Consider the following 26,668-nt stretch of genomic DNA (forward strand, 5'->3'; position numbering starts at 1 on the left):
TTTTGTGACGTTGATGAAGCTCAACATGTTAGATGAGGTCATTAATACTGTGCAATTATCAAGTTTGATTACGCGTAAAATTGGCAAAAAAATAAGACACATAACCTCCACACGCATAGACGCCATGTCACTTTCACCCGCCCCTCCCTCCCCCTTCCCTCCATGACACTGTGGCCAATTGTCTAAGCGTCATTACTCTCATATGAACGTAGAGCAGACGTTGTGTTTGAGGTCAAAGGATGCAAAAACATGAAAAAGAGGAAGAGAGACTGACAAAGGACAATTTTGCTTGTGGATGGCTGCAGTTTAGCATTTTTCAAAAAAAATAAAACAAAACAAAACAAAGAAACAAATATACATATACATACAGTACATACATACAAATATATCTGTCAATTTATAATACAGTGATTCTTTTTTATTCATAATCATCTCTTAAATAAATTGCTGTTCATTGCACTTTGTTAAAATAATTAATTATATGATTTCTCTTAAAGGCAATAGTGTGATTTTTTTTTAAAGGTGAAAAAGATAGTGTACCATAAGCCTGATTTAGGATAATAGTAAAAATAACAGGATCTGTAATATACATACTGTATCTGTAAAAGACCCTCACCTCCTCATATACATGAACGGTTGTTCGTCTCCATATATGTAGCATGTCCTTTTTGATATGACATGTGTGCACCGCGCACACCTTCGTGTACATGCTAATGCATGCTTGTATGCCCGTTTATGTCATACCATGTATCCACGCATACATATATATAAACATACAATATTATAAAATAAATAAATACAGGAAAACATTCTTGGTTCGTGGTTTAACGGTTTCTTTCACAGCGGTTTTTGGTGCAGTCTTTGACCGACCGTTCTCTCTGCTTGTTTGGGTTTAAGTCCTTGCTGATGGGATCAACAGTCGTCTGAGCCTCCCTGAAAGATGCACAGGTGGGGAGTTGCATTTGTGTGTGTGTGTGTGTGTTTGAATATGTGTGTTTATGTGAGTAAAAACAGTCTATGTCCAGTGTAAGAAGGGGGGACCAAAGTCTTTGGCCTGAGGAGAAAATACAGCGAGCGCTTGTGTGTGTGTGTGTGTGTGTCTGTGTGTGTGTGTGTGTGTGTCTGTGTGTGTGTGTAGGCGAAAGGGACGGGTCTGCATGCACCCTGTCGTCCTCTGGTCCAAGTCACCGCTATGAAAGTGTCAGATTGTCCCGAAAAAGAAGCTCAGTCACAGGTTCTGTCTGAGTGCACCCTCTGTCAGAGGGTGTAGTACAGCAGGGATTCTGACAGCGTTCAGGTGGGGGGCGTTCAGGGTGACGTAGCACCCGTCTTCCCCTCTGCCCCTCCATGAAAGGGTCTCACTGACTTACTGACTGGGGGCTACTGGTCGGAGCAGAACCCTCACTCCACCCGCCTCCCTACTTTCCCTCATTTCCATCTACGCCACCACTCCTTGTGTGTCCGAGAGACAGGGTGGAGCGTCTGGGTCTCCACCAGGCTCAGTGGGGGCTAGATGGGTCCCTCGTTGTGGGCGCTGTGGTTGCTTCTGCTGAGGCCTACACAGTTCTGCTGCTGATTGAGCAGGTGGGACGTCTCGTTGGCCACAGACACGGACACGGCAGGGGTGGTGCTAGTGGTGCTGGCTGTGGTGGTGACAACGGTGGGGGGCTCCACTCCGTCATGAAGCTCCGTTAGCGTGAGCTCGATCTTAGTGAACTCACTGTCTGTGGATTGAGGCGTTTTGTCCATCCGTGACGCCATGACAGCGTTTTGATACTGTTGGCGTGTTACCTAGGAAACAGAGGGGATGGATGCACGAAAATTCTAAGAATTATTTTTTAATTTTGTGAGATTAGCTGATGCATAAATAATTGATTTATAATGGAAACCAAACATTTTTAAAGTGCTCCAATTATTAATAGAAAGCTATTCATTTGTACAGAATTTGAGCTCCTTAAAATTCATTTATTACACTCATTTATTACAAACCTGAGCAAATCTTTCTTTCAAAAACATGGGAAGAAAGCAATGAACAACTTAAGAAATTAATTACCCAAAAATAAACAAAAAGGAAGTTGCCTGTAAAAAGTGCCTAAAAATAATAATTCTATAAAATATTTTAAAATACAGAATTATGATAATTTATATATATATAGCTGTTTTGTAAATTTTTTTCCTCTCTTTATTAAAAATAATTTCTAAATCTTTCAGGCAATTTGTCGAACATTTCTTACCAAGTTGCTCATTGCCTGTTTTCCCATGTTTTCAAAAGAAAGCAAACCAATTTGTTCACAGTTCAAGTGATTAAATGCTTTTGAAAGGTGTCAACGCAGCACAAGAGAAGTGATGTCAATCCTGCTAATTCATTAATTTGTTAATTTGTTGTGTCAGATCTTTTATTTAACATTTTTTATGGATCCTTTTTTCAACTTTACACTTAATCTATTTATAGATTGCCTTGTGATCATATGCAAGAATCTTTCTTACCGGTATTTATGTATACACATGTGAGCCTCACTTTACCTGACTTGCTCACCTGTGTGTGTTCTCACCTTTATATACTGCAGGTCTGTGCGCGCTCGGACTGAGTAGTCAGGAACATAGATCTGCAGGAAAGAGTTGAGCTGGTTGTTGCTGCTGCCGAGAGTCGGGGTGATGGCATCTATACGATCACTCCTGTTGAGCGAGTCCGAATGGTTGAGTCCAAACGGGCGTGGAGGAGATTTATTTTCTGCAGTGAGGTGACGGGAAAGGTAAATACATTTAAACACCCCAAATGTATGAAATACACATTAAAGACCAAGTCGAGATAAAGAGCAACATAGATGAGTTATTCCTTAAGCCTTCGAAACCTGAGCAAATTAGCTTGATTTCTCTCAAAAACATGGGAAGAAGGCAATGAGCAGGGAAAGAAGAAATGACCCCCAAATTAGCTAGAATTTACTAAAAAGTACAAGATAATTACTTGAAAATGAGCAAAACAACAATAACAAACAATAAGTGATAATGATATTTATTCAGGGTTCCTACACATTTTCATGGACAAAATTTTGAAACATTTCCATGACTTTTCAAGGACCCATAAAACATTTTTTATGCTCCAATTTTAATTTTTAGCTAGCTAAAATGGAGAGATAGAATACAGGAAGGCAAATAAAGAAATGTACGAGATGGTGAACAAAATGTCACACGATTCAAATTACAGCTACGTAACGCTGGCAGCTACAGCAAATAAATTTGCCTTTATGTTACAAAACATGGAAGTTTATCTTTGGAGGATCGCATTAACAATTTCATTACACACAATAAACTTCCATGATTTTTCCAAATGTTTCAACAATTTTTACTAATTCCATGACTTTTACAGGCCTGGAAAAATGTAAATGAGAAATTCCATGACTTCTTCAGGTTTTTCATGACTGTGGGAAACCCCGAACATCGCAACTTTTTGACATCAGTATGTTAGCATCGTCATTGTGGGCATGTTAGCATGCTGATGTTAGCAGTTAGCTCAAAGCACTGCTGTACATAAGTACAGCCTCACAGGCCTGTAGACTCTTATTCGTGTTAATAAACAGGGATGCCAGTCATCAATCACCATCTCTCACATCCCCACTGCTCTAACTGAATATAATTCCAAGTTTATATGACACTTGTTATTGATCCATATGATTGTTTTATCTGGTTAGATGCTCTCATCAAAGTGACAAGTACAGTACATCATCTGTTTGGACTCTGACACTATCGGAGTTGTTCAGCACTTCAGCTCCTGTGTGCTGGTAACATTTTTCCAGGTTAGTGTTCGACGCCAGCACAGATGCTGGCTGTGATTTATGGAAATCTAATTTCTACATAAAGTCTTTAGGTGAGGGGAGTTTCTTGCAGCAGGTTTTGAGTTGGTGGTCTCCAGTGATGCTGCTTCCTTCTATGTGCTACCACATAGACGACTTGTTCTGTATTTTTTATTTTTTTAAATTTTTTAATTAAAGCCAGATTATGTTTTCCACTTCTTAAAGAAGCCTAGTGAAAATCACACACAACAAAGTGGAAACGGCTTGGCCAACGCTAATGCTACTACGCTGACTGGAATGTATGTAATCCCATGTTGGAATACGTGTGTGAGTGCGTGTGCGTGCGCACCGAGCGCAGTGGGCAAAAGACCTGGCATGTGAACTCTTGTGGATTAGTACTCTACTTCTAGGGGCTGCAGGGGCCAGGTCAGCATACAAAAAAGACAACGTGTATCAAGAATACACACATAATGCATTCATGAACACGCAGACACTTAAACGTGTGCGCAGCGGGGCACAATGAACACGTTTAGAGGTGCACTTTGGGTCACTGCTAAAGAGAAGAAGAGACTGTATTTGTTCAACTGCATTTCCGGGTACATGTGGGTGTGTTTGTGTTCGTGGCAGTTATGTGTGGAGTGTGTGTGACTCTGCGTACATGTGAACATATGTGTACGTGCGTGTCTTTGTATGTGCGCTCAGTGGTGTGTCCAGCAGGGGGCTGTAACTGTAGGTCTTGTTTATGTAGTCAGAGGGTTAAAGGTTAGGGGCGAGGGGGGCGGAGCCTGGGTCCGCTCTGGGGCCTCCAGTCTCCAACACCATTCAGCCACTTGACTAATGGCTCAGGGGACGAGGGTGTTAAGTCTCAATCTGAATCTGTTTTCCTCTCTCACTCTTACTCTTTCACTTACACACGCATGAATATACAGTAAGTGTTGCATCATTCAGGGACCAGCAGACTTTCAAGCATGCAGCCTTTGACATCTTTTTGGTCACATAAAACAAAAAACTATGATCAAAATGACCAAACACTTATGCAAGTTTACATAAAGAATGCAGGTCAAACTTTGAATACAATCTTCTGTTCAATTTCTTTAAAGTTCATAAAAAAATTTGCTTTCTTTTTCAAACTATCTCATCTAATCAGTGATATTAGTATGATGTCATATGTGAGGATGGGTGTAGGAAGAGACAGAAAAAGTCCACTGTACCTGGAGATCCTGCTAATGATTCAGCCCTACTGACCACAAATGTGCGAGACAGGGACAGGGGCACTGCGGGGGAGAGAGGGAGCGTGCAAAAGAAGGACAAAAGAAGAAGAAAAGAAAGATGAGATTGTCAAAGCGAGAAACAATCAATGCATATACACACATAGTAAACTTGGATACATTCTAGTCGTAAAGCAACAGCGGGAGCAATCAGGTTAACTGCTACCGAGCAGCTAAAGTTGAAGTCAAAGAAAATTCACATCATGTCTTATTATGAAGTAACTGATTTCTGACGGATGGGCGCCGCACACATGACATGAAGGTTATTCTGCTATTTCACCAGTAGGTGTCTCTCAGATCTCACCACCCATGTGAAAAAAAGAGTCTTTGAAAAAAGGCTGAAAATAGTTCTGTAGTTTATGAATGAACTGAGAGGATCACTAGGTGACGCTTTCTCATGATGTCACTGCAAGACAGCCACGTCAGTCTTACAATCATTGTTCATAATCCTTCATCAAAGGGAATGTGGGCTTTTAATAACAGATGGTGTTAAACTGATCTGCACAATGCCAGCATGGTGACACAAACAGTGATGGAAAAGTATTCAGATCCTTTACTCAAGTAAAAGTGGTAATACCACCCTGTGAAAATACTCTGTTACATCTGTCTGTCTATGTATCTCAAAATTATTTGAAGAAAATAGAAAAACACCCTAAAATTAAAAATTATTTTTTAATTTTAGGGTGTATATCCATATATATATCCGAAAAACTCAAAAGTATAAAAAATAGGACAAACGCCCAAACTTCGAACTTCAAAAGAAAAAAAACATCTTAAAACTCAAAATTATTGAAAAATAAAAATGGAAATGTGAACATGAGCTACTCTCTCTCAAAGCCAGAAACCAGTGAAGTAACTCTCAAAACGTGTGATTTCACAGGCAAAGGGTATAAAGTCTTGAAATGCTGCATAGATGATGAATGGAAGCCTGATTTTGTGGACCCACAAATTATTTGTTTTCTTTTTGTACACCCAAATGATCTTTATGCAACTGTTGTGTTCTCAGTTGTGAAACAAATTAGGTACCCATATATTCAGAACATTCCCCCCACGCTGCTCTCAGTGTCATCTATAATATCTTTCATCATTCATTGTCTATGAAGCAGCTCCAGACTTTACAACCCTATAACATCACAAATCTGACTTTAGCGCTAGTTTTTGAATTTGGAAAAAGCACACAGTCCCCTTTTAAATGTTGCCACAAGAACAGAAGCAGCTACCCAATAACTTTGTTTGAACAGAACATAGTCAAAGTTTGCAAAGTGTGGTGGTATGGATTTTGTCTGTTTACTGGTGTTCTTTTTTTCTGCATTTTTGGGGCTGTTTTTTCTGCTGTGTGTGCTTTCAGAGGCTGGTCGTGGCTGCCAGATTGTTTCTGCATCTCTCAGTGATGCTTTCGGCTCTTCTCAAGTGAAGTTTTTTGAACTTTTTTTTGAACAAGACGCATGAATCATTCTTATGTGTTTTCTGGATTCGTAACAATTTTTTTCTTATTCCAGTGCCTCCTTCCTCAGAGCTCCAGTGCCTCTACCACAAGCCACCCATCCTCTCACCACCTGTGCCTCCCCCCTCAAACCACTGCAATCAGCCAACTTCATCCATCTGCAAACTCTACAATCAACCCTTTTTACCAACACAAAGTTACTATTTAATCCCTAATTATCTCGGCAAAGAATAAACTAAAAGGAGCATTTTGATACTTGGTGCCACTGGTGATACTTGGACACATTTCAGTCAGAGCCAAAATGCAGTTATGTTTGGTGACTAGCTTTGGTTGTGACTTATCTTAAACTGATGTAAGCTACAGTCAATTCCAATATGAGTGGACTGGACCTTCAAAAACGAGAGAAGAGCTGCCTTTAAAGTTTCGTTCTGTAGTTTTCTCTCATGACTTAGTTCAATGTAAGATTTTTCAAATGTTAAACCGACAAAAAAACTTTGTTCAACCACTCTAAGAAACTTCAGTTTACTTTTGACATCCGTAAGAGATTTTACCTGGTGAGGCAGTCAGAGCCATCATCCCGTAGAAGGAGAACGGTCCTGCTTCAAACTTCATCCCCTCCTTCCCTGCCTCCACCTCCACTTTCCCCTGTGACGGAAAGATCCAGAGATGACAAAGAACAAGGAGTTAAACAAGCAATGTTCTCCAATTTTGTTATTGCTTTTGTCCACATTAAACCAAAATCAACAATCTAGGCTTTTAGCGTTTAAAGTTTTGTATTCATCCTTTCAGACTGTACATGTGTTATCACACTTATTTTATTTCTAATTAGCTCTCAATTGCACATTTTCCAGTTTGGAGCATTAGTCCTTCGATGTGTTAATTATCCTTTCTATCTAGGATTTCCGCTACAGCTTTGCAGTCACACTTTCACCCTGTTCAAAATCTGCCACTTTTCCTGCTCAAATATATTTATTCATCCTACCCGTGAGTTTAGAACAAATCCACCCCGCCCCTCTTTCCTTTCCTTTTTACTACTTGTCGAAAATCCGTACTCTGTTTAATAACTCCCAATCTACTCCAAAACCCCGTCTCAAGGGCAGTGACCCCAAAACGTGTCCAACCTGGATCTTATTTGAATCGGGGCTATAACACATTAGTGCAGTGGTTCCCAACTGGTCCAGCCACAGGGTCTAGATTTCTCCATAGTCATTAGATCAAGATTCAGATATTAGATACATTACCAAACATTTAACTTTATTTCACAAAATATAAACAACATGTTGGCTTAGAACACAAAGAACAGAAACGGCACTTCAAAATAAAAGCTCTGTGCTGGAAATTCACTGTACAACGAAATAAAGTGTGCTTTTTTTCACAAACTTGAAATGTTCTTAAGTCACTGGACTACAGGGGAAATATACAAAGAATGAATATATAAGACTTTCAGCTCCACTTGAGCACCACTGATTTGGGATTCCCCTTGATCTAGATCCTTTTTAAAGACTTAATACTCCCCCTAAGACTAAAGAAGAAGATGCAATGTTGGCAGTGTCAGAGACAGCACTGACATTCGGACCAGTTTTCAATTTGTAGGCTACGTGAAGGTCAGCAGCGCTTGTTTTGATCTGCTTTTGAATAAATAATTGTAACTCTATAGCAGGATTTCTTTTAGGTGTCTGCAAAGAGAGAATGGCAGGGAAGAAAGAGATGGATGGTATACAGTAATACTACTGATGCACTACATTTTTAAGTATAGCACAGTAGCATAAAAACATGAAAATAAATGTATTTCACTTTCTATTTGTGGTGTTTTTCAATAAAAATGGAGACTGCAGTCATCATTTTCATCATACTAATCATATTTTTTAATTTATTTTGAATCGTTCTTGTGAGTGTCATATCTTAGGCCAGATGTTTATGTTACAATATAACTGTTTAAATTAGGTATTGTTGCTTGCTTTAATCCAAACTGCTCTGCAGTACAATCATACCATGCATACCTTTTTAGGATGCGTGGCCCCTGTGGGAAAAAAACTGCAGTACAGTTTTGTTAGAAGGATGGCTAAACTGTGAAAAACTGCAGGAACAGGGAAGACAATAGCTACCAACAGCAGCATATCCCTTTTTTAAATGTGTTTCGTATGATGTATAGTTTAGTGTAAGAGTGCAAATACTTTTTTACTGAATGAAATATCGTTTTATTTTGTGAGTGACATGGACTACTTTGCACCTCATTGTGTCCACACACCTGCAGTACGAGGATGAAATAATCCACAGGCTTGTTCCTGTGGAAGAGGTAGTGCTCTGCCGCCCGCTTGTTCTTCTCATCGTATTTCAGCTCCTGGATGACGTTGGGGTGCTTCAACAAGCGCAGCAGAATTTTTTCTGACATTTGCACTGGTGCGAACGGTTCGACCTCTGAAGAACCAGAGAGAGACAGAAGGGGAGACTGTGAGAAATATGAAATATGAAGCACAGACAAACACATACACACGAGGCTAATATCAATATCAATATTTGAGCTTTCAAAGTCAGCGGTATATTGGCTTATAATGTTTTACTCACACAACAACTGATTGATTTTTTTCTATAATTATGAATCACATATTTTAAAAAGTTGGAGTGTGGGTTTGACAACACAAGCAATGTGATGATGTCACCTTTTGCAATGATTTTGATTCCATTTTCACTAATTTCTGACATTTTAAGGACTAAACATCCAATTAACAAAGTGGGCCTCATTGCAAGAATTACCCATACAAACAGCTTCATTCTTCAGTGGCAAGAGAATTGGTGACCAATTCCCCTGCAGTAATTCTCAACCAATTTTCTTGTACATAAGAAGGAGCAAAAAAAATAAACAAGGTGTCCAGACCCGTCATATGAGTCATGTATTGACAGACCGACTCTCTCCACATGAGGAAAACACACTCATTTGACTTAAGAACTATAATGCTATCATCTTGATGGCTGTGGAGTATAAAAAAAAAACATATAGTTCAGTATATTATCACCATTTGGCCACTACTGGGGACTTCTATAACATCTTATATTATCTGATTTTCTTTGCATATTCTGGGCTGTAGTCCAGTCGATGTGTCAGGTCTACTTTATCGCCTCCCATCTAAGACATTTTGCTTGAGAAAGTTGTTTCATGGCATCTAACTTCATGTCAAACTATTCACTCTTTAAGTCTGTGACTGCTCTAATGACACACTGCTGGCAGCAGTAACCTACAGATGCTTTGGTATTTGCAGTTTCCGGTCTTTTGATACAGCAATAGACACTGCTTAATTTGTTTGTCTGCTGATCTTCAGCAGGACTTAAAGCTCTGCGGTGTGAAATTTTTTTCAATCTTGTGTGTCACACACGAACAGGGCTGAAAAAAAGCCTTAAATGGCAGTTTTAGGGGTGTCCATTACACTAATGATGAGTAGTATTATTATATTAAGTATAATAATAATAATAATAATAATAATAATAATAATAATAATAATAATAATAATAATAATAATAATAATATAATAATATATAATTATTATTATTATTATTATTATTTTATTATTATTGTTATTATTATTATAATTATTATTATTATTATTTATCACTTACAGTGACCCATGAAAGACTGAAAACACAAGAACTTTTTCTGGCTAAACAGTGCTTCATTATAAGTGAAACTTGAGACCATTTTTAAATGGAAGTATATATAAAAAGTCTGACAATCAGCAGAGTAGGAAAGGAGATGCGTGCGCGCAACTAAAATTTTGCCATCGGGTGTTCATTTTTTTTTTTTTTTTGATATGGTAGACAAGAAAATGTGCATGGTGTGATAACCGTCAAATTTCATACAATGATGTACAGTTTAAAACTGTCTATCGTTACCTTTATCAGGTCAAAAAAAGTAAATTTAAGTTTGTGCAATTGAGAGAGTTTAGTGAATCTTACTTGGAAATCTCATATAAACAAACCTTAACGAAAAAAATTGGAGAATTTTAGGAAAAGAACACAAAAATGTAGTTGCGTGAGGCCCAGTAAATTTCTCCATATTGTCATTTAAAAATTGTTACTCAAGTCTGCTCTTTGTTTATATGACACTATTGCATCTTGTCCCCTTAGAGGGTTATTATTTGTGGAGTTTTTACTTCTCCAAATCATAAGAATGCATGTTCTGTTGACTGTAAAATTATTTGAGGCACATTTGTAGTTTGGGGTAGTAAAGGTAAAATGAAGCTGATGTGACTATATCTTAAAAAAAATAATTAAAATATACTGTTGCAGCCCAAGTTTAAGCTGTTACTACATTTATCCAAGTGAACAAACATACGAAGTTGCCTAAAAACTCCATAATACATTTTAAACACTGTATCTAGATTGTGACTGGTCTGCTTCATCCACCCAACGGGCCAATCAGCTCCTTCAACTGAGCGGCGGTGATATGTGTCAGCTGGCTGCTGGCTCCACCACCAGGAACTAAACTCCCTAATAGCCTTTAGAGGAACTTAATCAACGCTTAGCTGCTAGGTCAAAGTTCTGAAGCAAATCCAACTGCAACGAGGCATAGTCAACTACTGCTACTGCTGCTGCTGCTGTAGTAGAGCTCGGATATTCTGCAGCCTGTTCAGAAATCCATTTCCCAAGGGAAAGCGGGTGAAATATTTCACATTTTACACTAAGTATGTCGACTTGTGTGAGAACCCCGATCATAGGCCAAAAATGCTGGACGTGATGTCACTGAGGAACGCGTGTAAGCAAACAGGGCGGTGTTTTTAAAGCTGTGAGCTAAGATCTCAACATGTAACCATCAGTGCATGACACGCAAGTAAATAGACGCCTGTTTTTTTTGGGAGGGGGGGGTTTGGATCTGGGCACAGTGTGCACAGACATCCCGTGCCGCGCTCCCGAGAGGCCTTCCACCTCCGTCCTCACACAACTCATTCCCTCTCACACACACACACACACACGAACAACAGATACTCATTCTACACACATACTCACTCCTCCCTGCACCCAATTGCCCAAAACTCAAAGCCCACATGGGCACATGCACACACAAACAGCTCTCACATACGCACACACAAACTTTCTCCACAGTGGGGGCTGAGGGCACACTGGGGGAAGTCAAGCAGCAACGCAGCCCACTTGCCTGTTGCTAGGAAACGCAGGGTAGCCAGCAGAAGCTGAGGTGATATTTTAACCTTCATTTCATTGTCGGTAGGCTTGAAGGCCGAGAAATCCTGCTTCCTTTCCCGATGGGTGATTTTCTTCTTGGTCTTGTTGTCAGCTGAGAAGGGAACATGAAAAGTCGAGTGTAAGACACAAACTTAAAACTTTTAGTGCAACAGCACAAGGTTGATCCTCGCCACTCCACAGACAGTGAGCAAGTCCTCCCAGGTCATAGGGTGACTAAACTTGAGTTACCCAAAGCTTATTGCTTTTTCCGGAAATGTAGCTGTGGCGTTCTTTCTCAGAACTAAAAGAGAGCTATAGGGGGCTACATTGTTAGCTTACCACATTCTTAGCATTACTTAAAGCCATATGTATTAGGGCAACAAATAGACTGGCACGTACTCCAAGTCTGCAGGCCTTTAGCAATAGAGGTGTGACAGTACAGTCAGGGCAGGCTTTGGTATGGTGCACTGTACTATGAAGTTAAGAAATAAGTTTAAGTTATTAATTCCTCCATGAGTATAAAATGTAAAGTTTTGGTGCATGAAGCATTTAACTGAATCTAATCTAATCCTTGATGAAAAACATGAAGAAATTCTTTATCCACATAGAAGTGAAGGAAAAAATATCATTACGATTCTGAAATTAGTTTAAGTTATGCTCCTGAAAGACCACAGCTGGCCACAGACCTTCATTTAAACATTGTCACACAAAGTGACTTAACATTTCTGACTCAGGACATTTTTCAAGTTACTAAAATCAGTGTTTATATAAAAGACTTATAATAGTAACTTGACAAACACTGATCTACATGTAATGTGAAAGTGGTCTCTCACAGTGACAGTTCCCCTTGGCTCTTCCTTGTTTTTAGCATCTGTCTGATCATTGTTTTGGTTTTCTTGTAGCAACTTTATTCTTTTTGAAGTCACGCTCACTATTCTCATTAATTATGTTTTCAGGCGCAGCAGGCATATGTTGTCATCAGTAAATTTAGGAAAATCAACTGTATGCTACCTGCTCAACCCCGAACAGCAGACAGACAAAGTCGGTAGTAGTCATTTGATCCTTTGTTAATGTTAAAATATTGTCAACTGCAAGTTTAATGATGCACTTTAATTGGAGTTTATGGCATGAAAACAAAACTTAGTATCATTCAGAATTAATGACTGATAAAATGTTATGAAAACTGTAATCAAAATTCAGCTCCACATTACATTTTTGTACAATTATATACTGTGTCATGACCATAAAACATTTCTCAATGGCCTAGCAGTGCTGGTTTTTATTTGAAAGCCCATGCAAGTTCACAAAAAAATGTATATTAAGATTGTTGCTGGATAAGTTAAATAAACATCAAGGTTAACCCTTTGAAACATATGCAACTGGATTGATATCTTTCATTTATAAACATGGGAAGAGGGGAATGAGCAATGAAATAAGTAATGACCCATAAATTAGCAAGAAATTACAGGAAAAATTAGGGGGGGACTTGGAAAAACAAAGAATTTCTGAATATGTAATTTAATGTAAGTTTTTCCCTAGCTTTTTTCTTTTTACCTAGACATTTTCCCCAAGCTTTTAAAAATTAAACTATAACTTCCACTAATTTCTTGCAGTTTGTGGAACAGTTCTTACAAAGTTGCTCACTATCTTCTTTCCATGTTTTTTTTCAATGTACTTGCACAAATGCCTTTAAGGGAAAGTGTCTGAAATTATGTCACTTCAGGTTTCAAAGGGTTAAATAAGTGATACTCAACTTATGGCCCGTGGACCAAATCTGGCCAATGATAGGGTTCTTTGTGGCTAGCTGACCATTGTTTAATTCACGATTAAAATAAATTGACTCAAACTGGATTTTTTGTACTGTTAATACATTGCCTAATACATCGCCATAAAAAGCATCAAAACAGAGCTTGTCTTTACAAAGCTGACAGGGGAGGATCCCCCAGACACCAGACAGAGGTCCAGCCTAAGCTCAGAATGTCCTAAATTCTAGAAACGCTCTTGGCAAAGATGAGTGAGGACAGCAAAAGTCAAAAGGTTGGGAACAGGCAATTATTTTATTATATAGACTGTTGAATACTCATATTTGTTAATCAACAGGCCCCTTGACATCTGTCATTTTCCAAAAGTTGCCCACAGTGTAACAGAGCTTTTAAACAGAGCCACATTGCTGGGCTTGGTTTATATCGGGTCTTGGATTTTATACCAGTTCTAATACAGTGACAGGCTGGAGATGTCATGAAGTCTTTTAGTCTATGAGGGTATGAGCTTAAAAATAGGAACCTACTGTACAAGTCAGTCTCGTCCAGGATCTCTGACTTGATGATTTCTTCAATTACGTCCTCCAACGTGACAATACCCAGAACCTCGTAGAAAGGGTCTCCCTCACCCTCATTGTTCACCCTTTGAACTATGGCCAGGTGGGATTTTCCTAGCAAAACATACACAAACACACACGCAGATACACAAACACAGGTCATAAAGTTAGGGTCATATAATGATAAAGGGAGTTTAATAGAGGTCAGACAGTGATGGTGGTACAAGGGCAAAAACAGGCAAGGACACACATGGCTGTTTATGCTTTGATACATTTTATAGGGTAGCAATTCAACTTGTATCACAGATAAATACTTTATACATAGTATTTATTACTGTGAAATATTTGCAATAAATCACTCATGTTGAGTAGTGTTGTGACTGTCATAAAACTGAGGCTGCAGTATGCATTACAGCAATCTGATGATTACAATCACTCACAGAGAAACTGTTCTCGTATCAGACCAGGGATGCAGGACAATGGCAGGTCAAGCGTTAACAGAGCCAGCAGAAACTCAAACAGCCAGACAGACAGACTGACAGTCAGACAGTCCTTAATTTCATCATACGAGTCCCCTTAGCTTTCCCTCCCTCCACTTCTGTGTTCCCAGGACCCTCCTGTGAGCTTTACCATCTGAAAAAAAAAACACACAAACTGCCGTGTATGCAGAGAATACTGTCAAGCAAAACGCTAAACAAATTCTTTGCCTTTTCTCAGCTTGTGATCATTTAAAAGGAATTTTCCAGAGGCCCAGGCTAATATTAGCCCCTGCAAAATGAAGTTTCCATTCCGCCCCGGCGATATTCTCACCGAGCGAAGGAACAGACCGGGCGAAGCCTCCGCTGTGTGATCAGATTGTCTCGGAATGGGCCGTTTGCATGCAGATACACCTTGGTGAAAATAGTGGAGTGTCGGTGTGCCTGTGTGTACGTGTGCATGCACATGTGTCCGAGCGTATGAGTGTATGGGTGCGCAAGCATGTGTGTGTGTTTATTTCTGGAGAACACAGGTACATCACTGAGTCGGTGCTCACATGCTGTTTCAGCTAATGCTGTCAGCTTTGGTGCAGGCGAGTGCAGACTCAGAGAGCTGAGAGGGCTGATCACCAGGAGTGTTTTATTGCACTGCAGCTCACTGCTTCCTCACAACCCAGTGACAGCACACACTGATGTGCGGCGTACATAGTCTGAGTCTGAATTTGAGAATGCTGCGAGCATTAGATGCAGAATTGATGCTTTCGAGAAATATACTCGGGTTTCACCTAATAGGCTCGCAGGGTAAGATCCTTAAAGAGCGGTATTAATTATGTAAACACCAGAAATCCACCATGACAAAGAGTCTGCAGACGGCAGGCGATATTTAAGTCTTGTCCGAGGAAAAGCGTCTTTCTATTTCTATTAAGATGTCAGTGATATCTTAAGCATGTTCCTTTATCGGTAAAGGGGTTGGGTTTAACTAGGACAAACACAAAAGGAGCCTCAGTGGGTTAAAGCAATCAGGTCTCAGAAGTCCTTGAGCAAGCAATTACTCAGAACTGCCCAGAGATGGAAAGGCAAATGGAGAGGCCCGCAAAGCACAGTACAGTGAAACAGATCAATGCTCACTTCCTTTTCTTTAATGGCATCCACTCCACTCATATCAGGTTTTTAAACAAACCTTTCAAATGTAGGTTTTCAGGCAAAGAATGTCAGCATGACATGCCAACATGACAACTTTTACCACTTCATCTGTTTTTAATGTCTCTCTTTGATGTCATACACTTTTAGTGTTATGAGTGGATCTTTAAGTGTTTAAAAATATATATTAATTGCGACTGCTTTATGTTAACTGTATATATTCTATTCTAATCCTCACTTGTAGGAAAAAACTTAGCGGAGTGTCGTTCCTGTACACCCGGGCAGCATTGAACCCCGCTCTTGCCTGACAAAGAGTAACTGCACAAACCCGCTATTTATTAACATCTCACTGCGGGAGACTCTCACTCCAGCCTGCAGCCGTATTCTGTCGATGATAAACAGGGAGCAGCATTCACTCTGTATCGCTGCTGAACAAAGAAACACAAAATACAGCGAGTGCTGCCGTAAAGAGCAGAGAGTGACAATGACCTCACCTACATGCAAAAGCACTGTCTGCAGTGGAAAAGCTCAACAGATCTAGGGTTTAGGTACCTGTTCGTTGGTGTTACTTTTGGTCCCAAAACTACTTTACCTAAAGCTTTTTCTGGAAACGCAGCGTATGTGTCAGCCCTGTGACTGTCTGGCGACCTGTCCAGGGTGTACCCCGCCTCCTGCTCAAGGTCAGCTTGGACAGGCTAGGGACCACTAATAGGATAAGTGGTTACAGCTAATGAATGAATGAATGAATGAATGAATAAATTAATATAATATAAAATGATCAATTTCCAGCACAAATAAGCATTCTTTGTTCCTTGTCATTTAAAGGAATACATTTTGATAAATACACTAATGTCATTTTTACATAGATGAGATCTACACCATTGCTGCAGCCAGTTTTCTTAGCTCAGCATAAAGACCGGGAACATCAGGATACTGTTTGCCTGTTTTTGTTAAAATATAACAAAATCCAACAACCAGCACTTCTAAAGTTCGCTTATTAACAATTATATCTTGTTTGTTTATTCTGTAAAAGAAACAAAGTGTATATTGAACACTTTGTGGCTTAATGCCGGAGGGGGGCATGTCCTGAACTGTTTTCTGTCTTGGATATTTACTTCCTGAAGTCTTCACTAGAGAGAACCAGGCTAGTTGTACATGGATGTACAAAGAGAACCTGATGGAGCATCAAAGGTGGAGCCCCCATTAATCCTATGAAAGTTGCTCTGTACCAAACAAAGACAAAATGGTTTAACTTCCTTGTATACAATCACCCATTCGATCAGAACTGCTTGCACACTGTGCAACCCATAAAACCCACTAGAGAAGACTTCCTTTCATTATATAGGCTTCTGTGAACTTGAATTGGGATTAAATAATTTAATTGTGTCCTTTAGACCTTACAAATGTTATCAGACTGAATGGATCAAACCCCCATAAGGAAACAAGTCACTTTGAAGGGGTTGTGACACTTTAACAGATGTCTCTTTTACCATGTAAGTCAATGTGAAAAAGTCTTTTTGGGCCACTGGGCATCACGTAACAGATCCAGAAATCGTGATTACACTGTTCGGCCACAATGAACATTGGCGGGCCTGTAGCTGTTTCTTGTCTTTATGATTTTTTTTTATTTATCACACTGGCATGAGAGTGGTACCAATCCACTCATCTAACTTTCAGCAAAAAGGCAGATAAACATATGTTACTAAAGTGTTTAACTATTCTTTTAAGGGATTGGGTTGGAAGCAAGAATAAGTAGTTTGACCTACAAATCCTTAAGCAAGGATGACTAACCAGCTTTTTATAGAGGTTTCAACCTCTACAAATAAGTTTTCATTATCAAACTTATACATAATTATTGTTTACATACCAATATCCAAACTAGAATTATAAAGCTTATGATCTCACCCTATATAACCCCACCAGCCTTCACATGACCCAAGCCTCATACTGAGGTCACGTGGTGACAACTAAGAAACTACTTTGAATTGCTGTTGAATGCTCAGAACAAAAGCTGATAAGTGGACCTTGGGTTGAGATTACTGATAAGGTCAGGAAAGGACATTCACTCTCAAGAAGACAGAATTTTAAACAATATCTATATTTTGTGTTAAAATTAAAACAGCTATTAATATTCTACAGACACTTCCCCAATGGAAAATAATATTATATACAACATAACAGGAAACCTTTCAGTACAGTACACAACAATATAACATACCGCAACCACAACAACTTCCAGTCTGTGGGCCAAATCTGGCCCCCGATAGGGTGCCGGCTGCCACCCCTCCAACCATTTTCTTATTCACTATAAAAATAAATTGATTCAAACTGAGAATTTTTTGTACTTTTTAGTATAACAAGATGCCAGAGTACATAAAACAGCATGAAAATAGTGCTTGTTTATTCAAAAAGTGCCAGAGGAGGATACCCCATAACCCTCATAAGAGGTCCTAGTTAAGCCCCTTGTGTCCTTAAATCCTAGAAACATCCTAAAATCCTTGAAATGTCCTAAAATCCAAGAAACATCATAAAATCACAGGAATGTACTATAATCCAAGAAATGTGCTAAAATCCTATAAACATCCAAAAATCTGAAAAATGTTCTAAAATCCCAGAAATGTCTTAAAAGCCTAGAAACATCCTAAAATTCTGGAAATGTCCTAAAATCCTAGACACATGGGGTTGCTGTGACTGGCCCCTGGCCTCCTGTAATTTTGCAAAAGTACCCCCCAAGAAAAAGCAAGTTCAGTTTCCCTCAGTTAAACCATCACAAACAAAAGTGAGTATTGTAATTATTAATTTAAGTATCCTTTGCAGGGATATAGTATTCAGTTGAATGTTTAGTAAAACTGTTCTTGTTACTGCATTCATCCCGCGTGGAATGACAGGTTTTGCTTTATCAAAGGAAGAGGAACAACCAATAGGAATGTGTGTCAACACAACCTTACCTTTCTGTCACTAACCGAGGCCCGAACTCCGACCTTTATGTAAGCCGGCTGATAAGAATTGGAGGACATCACTGAGATCACACACAATCTGTTCTGCTCTTCAAGAGGCCATGTGCTTAACAGTGCAAGTCACTTGTTTGACAAGTTAAAGTAAACCCATCAGGATGTTTGTTCACACCAAGAACACTTTCCATCACCTCGTTCTACAGAGGAGTTTACTCAGGGTTAACTATTAGAGATGACCCGTTGTAAGAGCTTTAAATGAGGTTGCATAGGTCACGAGTGAAAAAGAAAAAAAAAAGAATTAGGGAAAAAATGAATGGGAAGCTATTCAGTAGAAAAACATGTTCATGAAAAGTTTAGTGTTTATTCTAGAGTCTGTCTCATGGGCTAAACTGTAAGAAGAAACATTTCACGAGTTCCATGGAAGAAACAACAAAGGGATATCAAACACCCACCGCTCCCTTTATACTATTCATATATTTTCTATGGAAATAATTTGGCTGCATATTTAACTTGTGACAATTATTGAGAAAATATTTTTGCCATGCTGGTGCTGTGGTTCCAGGGATGGCAACATCAGTCAGGAGTACAGCTGAACGACCACTTTGTTGCAGAGTGAAATATCTCAACAACTACTGGATGGGTTGCTAATGAGGTTTGTGCAAACAATTCCAGGTGCCAAGTGGATGGAGCCTTCTAACCCTGGTGATCCCAGACTTTTCCCCTAATTCAAACCAGAATATCAAGTATATTACTCTTCGTTTGAAATATATTCAAATCTTCTGGCACACAGTTTGGTGCAGACATTAATGGCCACCACATGATGAATCCTTATTACCACCAATAGGTCATTTCCTGTTCCCCATGGCTTGAATTGTATTAACTTTGGTGATCCCTTTTCTTTATACCAAGTTATATTTGAACATCTACTTGGTAGATTGGCCAGCCTGTTCTCATTCTGCTCGTATAATAGCGCTGCTTTGTCAGTGCTTTTGGCATAAGACTGTGATGCCAAAAGGCACCTTTCACATGTGCATGAAACACCACTGGACCGTGTCAGGTGAGAACACAACTGGTTCGGTCGAGCCGTGGTGTTATTATATGCCAACGGACAGCACCTGTCGTCCTCCAGGTCCGAGTGACTTGAGAACGTGAAATGCTGCTGGTAATGAAGGAGCACAACAGCACCTATAGGGCGGGTGGAAGAGGCAGTGGATGGGTCGAACAAACCTGGACTTTGATGCAGGAGTCCAGTGTTCACTTCCCATTTAAATGTGATGTTTTTTTTTCTGCACCTACCCATGTGCCTCCTTACCCCAATCCTAACCATCGATGACTTTTCCCCCTAAACCCAACCATCCATATCAGCATGTGTGTTTGTTGATGTTCGGGTATGGGTTGCCATGTGCTGAACATAACTATGTGCAGTGTCATCCCACCATGTGCATTTGTTCACATCAAGGTGGCGGCATCCTGAAACGTAAAGAGCAGACGCAGAGGATACCTAAAATGTAATATGTGGACGTGAACTTCCAATGACAAAGCTGCAATATGTGAAAATTCGGGATGAGAACGCCCTGGATTGGCACAAACTTTTGTAAAGGCATTCATGGTTCCAAGAATATGAATCCTTATGAGTTTAATGATCCTTTGACTTTACCTCTAGTGCCAGCATTGGTTGACACTTTTTGTTCTGACAAGCACATGTCATTCCTTAGCTCGATTTGTAATAATTTTCCGGATTTTTTATCCCTGCTGAACTTATGACAAACTAATCCACCTCAGCTGTACTTTTTGTTATTTTGTATCAACTAACATATGTTAGCATTTTAACTTGCTGATGGGAACCTGGTAAATATCACAACAGAGTTTTAACATCTTCACATATTTTATCAACGTTATGTCAACAACTACAGAAAATAAATGTGCCTTTATGTTACATTACATGGGAGATTATCCATGTAAGATCATTATAACAATTTCATTACCCACAACAAAAATCCATATCTTTTCCTAAACTTTAAATGATTTTTACTAATTCCATGACTCTTCCAGGTTTTCCATAGCCATGAGAACCCTGCATTTAGTCTTACCATGAACAAGATTAAGAGTCAGTAGGATTCATCCTCTGGGAAACAAGAATGGATATACAACATTTTGTGGTAATCCATTCAATAGTTGTTGAAATATTTGAGTTTGGACCAACATAGCTAGAGCCATTGTGCAAGCATACATATACATCTTGCAATTTATAATTTATTTTTCCTTTTTACTCCAAATACTCTTACATTTATTTTGGGGATGCAGTTAGTGTTATGTGTCGTGTAATATACAGTAGTGGTAAATGAGCAATATAACAGTCAACTAGGCAATAAAACATATCTGACCACCTATATATATTGAATTTTAGCCTTCATAGTGAGAGGAACAGACACCTAAGTTGAAAATCACACAGTGAAATTGGACTTTTTGCCCAACTTACAAATTTGTCAAGCTGGATGGATATTTAGGTTTGAATACTTCCTTTCTATACATCAAATTTATGTGCAGACGCTTTTGTCAGTAGTGACTTACAAAAGTTCACTGAAAATTGAAATCAGCTTGATCAACTGATCTTTATGAGCACCACATGCTTCTACAATGACAGTAGTTTAAAACTGAACTATTTTATGTAAATGATGATCTAAAAGTTTCCAGTTCACAACAACTGCATGTAAACTCCTCTTCTATTGTTGTTGTCTAAAGTAATATCTAGAGTCTATTTCTGTCTCTGTCAATGTTACACACAAACATACACACACACACACACACACACACACACACACACACACACACACACACACACACACACACACACACACACACAGTCGCCTTTCGCACAGTAGCTCCACTCCAAATCGTTTTGTCTCGCAGTCCCACAAGATGAGTGCATATTTTCTAGTTTCCCACAAAGACAAAATACCACACAAGCAATAGAAAAAAATGTAGCTTCTGTCTTCCATAAATATATTACGAGACAATGACAGCCTGTTTATTCATAGCTCCTTAGCTGCTGTTATGGCAGTGGGTTTTGTGAGGGGGGACTGGAGGTAGAGTGGGGGGGCTGACCCTCTGGACCCTCTGAAGCCTGGAACTTGGCCGCAGGCCACAGGGAGAGCGTGTCCTTGCGAGGACCAGTCGTCTGGGGTCCTATAAGCCACCACTGACATCTGGGGCTGTCTAGCTGGGCTGAGGCTGAATGCATGCTGGGTATTCCGGCACACAGGCACACTGCACACATCAGGGTCAGGGGCCAATTCACTTTCAATTTCATCTATTAAGGAAGCATGTTTTCTTGGGGTCAAAAACTAAAATGCTTCAGTCATTAGCTCTTATGTGCGATTTCAAAAACATTTCTGGGAATAAAGGTTATGCCATTAGACCTTTAAATGGCAGTTTAAGTTTACATTTGTATTTGAAGTAAAAAAAGAACACACACACAGTATTATTTTGTTTCCCCTAACAACACAGCAGCAGATGACATAGGTATCAGGAGGTGCTTAATCTCACTGAGTAGAGAGTCAGGGACCACAATGCATTTATTCAGTTGTGTGCATTAAAATACTTGCTGTGGAAGGATGAAGATGCATGGTAAAATATCTGCTACACAGGGTTGTAGTCAGAATTTTAAAAATTACTGAGGTAACTCCTGCGTAAACCTCCTGGTGGTGGAAAAGTCAGAAAATAACTAAACTCAATGGACTTCCTCCTCTGAGAACCATGACTGTCTTTGCAGTAGAAAGATGCAAATCTTATATTATTTGATCAGCACTGCTTAGTTTTACTTTTTGATCTCTGTTTTTTCAGCCACAGTTTTTTACTGTGCAGGAAGCAGTATGGCATCCACTTCCTGTTCACAAACTCTTGCTATTACAGTTACACAGGGCACTACAATATGTTTCTGAAAACATTTTTGTTGAGTAAAAGGTAACGCAGTAACAATCTTGATTTATGTGCGATCAGCACTACTTAGTTTTACCGTTCGAGTTTGAGAGAGACTGAGAGGAGCGGGTAAGTGTCTCCATCCAGCTCTATACTCTTTGTGTCCGAAGTGGTGGCATGGATGGCGAAATACGAGAATGCAGAAGTGCAGCCTGTAGTTTGAGCAACAACTCCGAAACTATGGTATCTAGGCACTTATTAGATGGAGGGAAGTTTACCACAGTTCATCAACATATACTACCCACATTGTTTTGCTGGTTGAAAATTGTTGGAGTATCTGTTTAACATGAATTCCCACCACACGGTTGTATGCTTCTCCACACCAGTCAAGATGCACTAACAGTTTACATCCATGTCTGTGAAAACATAGATGGTTCACACACTTCTTCCCCCTAGCAGCGCAGAAGATATATACAATCAGCACGGCTTGAAGGACCAAAGATTCTTTAAATATAGCCAAAAATATGCTTTGTAAGGTCACAGTGACCTTGACCTTTACCTTCACCTGTTCTTGAGTTATTGTGTTCACAGGAATGAGACAAATGCAAGGTCAGAGAGACCTTTGATCACCAAAATCTAAAAAAACTCATCCTCGAGTCTACTTAAACATTTGTGCCAAATTTGAAGAAATTCCCTCAAGATGTTCTTGAGATATTGCTTTCACATGAATTAGACAAACGCAAGGTCACCATGACCTTGGCCTCTGATCACCATAATCTAATCAGTTAAAGTTATTGTGTTCACAGGAATGTGCTACATGTATGTATGGAAAAAAAAATTCCTCCGGCCTTGGCCAGTGCTAGCACATAAACAAATCTTACCTTGTGCAACCATAAATTATAATATGTAAACTAGACATCCTTTAATTTCCAGATAAAACATCACATTGACCAATAACCCCGGTGATAACTACAGCCCTGCTACTGCTTTGCTTGAGGGATACACTATCTGAAGATATGAACGGCAATAGATCAATAGAACAGCATGCAATTGTGGCAAAAGAAATAACAAGGTGATAAACAGGAGATAAAAAATGAACTTTTAATGCCCGGTGTGCCTACATATTTGTCACCACAGTAAAGAGAAATACCACCAGCACTCATAAGACTTCATTTATTTAGGGCAATCGTGGATATGAATGCATTTTAGCTCCCAAGCTGTCTTGTTAAAGCTGAAGATAGCTTGTTAGTCTTATGAGTTCTGGTGGTTTTTAATGGAAAGTGCTTATTTTACCCTGTAGATTGACAAAGCCCAAAATCAAAAGCACTTCAACTCTTGATAGCTGCAAAGAGTAAAATCATCCATCCATCTATCCCTCCCTCCGTCTATCCATCCATCCCTCCATTCATCTGTAATCCAAAGCCAGGCCTGAGAACCTCCACTCAGGCCTACAGAGACCAAGCCGTGTGCTCTTTTCCACCATTCCCAGCTTATTTATGGAATGCAGCTTTGTCATATTTTTCCATAGCGCAATTTTCCCCTATTAATAGGCACGTAAGGCTCAGAGAGTTGGGGTGGGAGTATGAGGGGTCAGTATCTGTTGTGGACACTCATCATTGCCCCCCTCCCTGTCTTGCTCTCCCCCTATTTTTCCAAATATTTGAGCTCTGACAAATATAGTGCAATGGTAGGGTGATGGGAACCCATTGGACAGTCTTTCTTCTAAATCTACCTCCAGTGAAATTTTCCAGCCAGTCTGACCCATTTTTCCATTGACATGGACAAAAACTTTACCCTGATGCCGGTGACATGTCAACTATTTAAAGCCTCTGCATTTACATAAACATTTAGTCTGAATACACGCAATAAATAAAATTATTCTGTTGGTCTGGAGACATCAGTGGAATGTGTGTCTGTCTGTATGTTTGTGTATATAGACGTCTGTGTTTCTTCGTTTGCTAATATTATAGATAAAACAGATAAATAATATAAATATGAATATCAATAAATATAAAAGTGAGGTCACTCAAAGCATTTGACTACTGATGGGATTTTTGGTTCCTTAATAATCTTACACACTTGTCAATACAGAAGTGTTCAGATCAAACACAAAGCCAATTTTTGATGCATCGCAAATACATATAAAATCAATACAAAAATTGTGAATACACATCTGCATGGGCTAAAATGTTTTAACTTGAGCACAAAATTCCTGTGACACCGTGTCACAAAAGCTTACCAGCTTTTGAGATTCTCCTGATGTCACTGAGCGACAAACTTAATGTTACCGCCTATGGCCACCCAGAGCTTTATGACTCAACGTCAGCACTGTACAGAGACAGAACAAGCCGGAGAGGGCTCCGAGAAAAGTGAGCAAACCCATGGGACTACATGGTCAATTCTGAAAACATGCATGAGTGAGAGAGGCAAGTGGACACAGAGACAGACTTGCACACAGTGACACACACACACACACACACACAGATACACACACACACAGATACATAGCCAGATACACAAAGGCAAGCAGGGACAGAGAGATAGGGACAGAGCTTTCCATGTGAACAGAAAGGAGCAGAGAAGGAGGATCACTGCTGACCAGCACAGAAAAATGCGCTCCTGGTGTGAACGACCAGGCAACTTCTAACGCGCCGCTACGCAACAATTAAGTTAGCGATGCACTTTCTTGTCCAGTGTGAACCTGGCGTTCAGCTACTAGCGGTTGTATTTGCATGAGTAAAGCTAAGCGGAAATTTGCATTTGGACTGAATACACCTTGAAACTTTATGATGAGCCAGAACTCTATTACATGGGACCAAACGCTCGAAAAAGTTTTAAAAGAAATTCCCAATGCAATGCAGAGTTTAAGAAAAGCTGGTGTTTACTTGGACAACTGCTACAAGTACTTGCCAAGACCACAGATTGCTACATGATATGAACAACACTGAACAAGCTAATGCTAATATTTGCAAACACTACTTTAAACACTGACATTCATCCCTATCTGGAAGTGTAACAAACACATTACCGCTTTAACATGCTTCCAGAGGCTGCATGTAAGCAAACGTGCCCAGTTATCATTCACTTAGCTTTTAAAACTTCTACAAACATATACTTTTTTTGTCTGTCTCTAGAAAGAAAGAAAGTTAAACTTAAGCTTAGTCATGACAAGAGGAAATAAGAAAACAGGCACTTCCTCTCTGGCTGACTTAGAAAGAATACAAAGAAGAAGAAGAAGTTTGCATTCAATTTTTTTAATAACTCTAAATGAATCCAACCAGATTTTGCCATGATCTCCCGAAGACAATAAAAATTGTTGCCGTCATATTTATAACCGTTCTCCTCTCTGTTGCTGTCAGATGTCATTTCAGGACGCACAGATGCAACCCTCCTCCACCCCATTTATCCTCCCGTTTTCAGCACATCACTGCCCAGTCCTGCCACTCACCCCATCAGCCCCATCCTTTAGCCATCCCTCTTCTAACCTGCACCACCAGTGTCTAGACTACACTGGGGGAAATATTCCTCAACTATCCATGGCATCACTACAAATACGTTTCCAAAGTCTCAGGCCATCATTTTTGAGTTATGAGGACGGTCTGTAATTCACTAGTCACACAGCTAGCTAGCCAGGAAACACAGACATAAGATTCAATAATACACACGCGCACCAACAGTCACACACTAACAGTTCAAAGACAATAAAGTATTACCAAAGCTCAACAGTCCTTGACGAGCAAACATTAGGAATTACAGATGACAAACTGGAGATCTATTTTATGTCACCACAATCATATCTAATACTTATATTGAATTTCTAACTGTAATATTATTTCAATAGCAAAACATGACAAGCACAACGTATCACTGCTGACACCGAATACTATCAAAGAAATGATTGAATTGTAACCATGCACTGTCTTCAGCAGCACATTCTTCCATCACACGTACAGATACTTTGCCAGCATCCTGTAGGAATTCAGTAAAATTACAGGCCTTTGCATGCACAACACATTCTGCAATCACATGTGTAGCCCACACTACTGCCAACACCACTGCATTGCCTAAGCCAAGGGACTACATGCTTTTAAGTAAGTTTTGACTATATTTCATATTTGTTTATGGTATTTAAGTTAACCTGCAGATAGTAGCCTAAAGCGGGGATCTTCAACATTTTTCAGGCCAAGA

The 26,668-nt window shown here is 39.5% G+C and overlaps 1 protein-coding gene across 1 annotated transcript in view; it reads right to left on the reverse strand.

Moving 5' to 3' along the window:
• Positions 1-822: 822 nt before the first annotated feature.
• cnnm2b (cyclin and CBS domain divalent metal cation transport mediator 2b) overlaps positions 823-26,668 on the reverse strand; it is a 51,543-nt gene continuing 25,697 nt past the window's right edge. The window contains 7 exon segments of the mRNA XM_042485420.1: positions 823-1,791; positions 2,553-2,731; positions 5,003-5,065; positions 7,055-7,148; positions 8,752-8,921; positions 11,650-11,787; positions 13,963-14,106. Of these exon segments, the coding sequence (XP_042341354.1) occupies positions 1,510-1,791; positions 2,553-2,731; positions 5,003-5,065; positions 7,055-7,148; positions 8,752-8,921; positions 11,650-11,787; positions 13,963-14,106 (1,070 nt within the window). The 3' untranslated portion in view covers positions 823-1,509.

The sequence above is a fragment of the Plectropomus leopardus genome, chromosome 4, assembly GCF_008729295.1.
Source record: "Plectropomus leopardus isolate mb chromosome 4, YSFRI_Pleo_2.0, whole genome shotgun sequence".
NCBI classification, from domain to species: Eukaryota; Metazoa; Chordata; class Actinopteri; order Perciformes; family Serranidae; genus Plectropomus; species Plectropomus leopardus.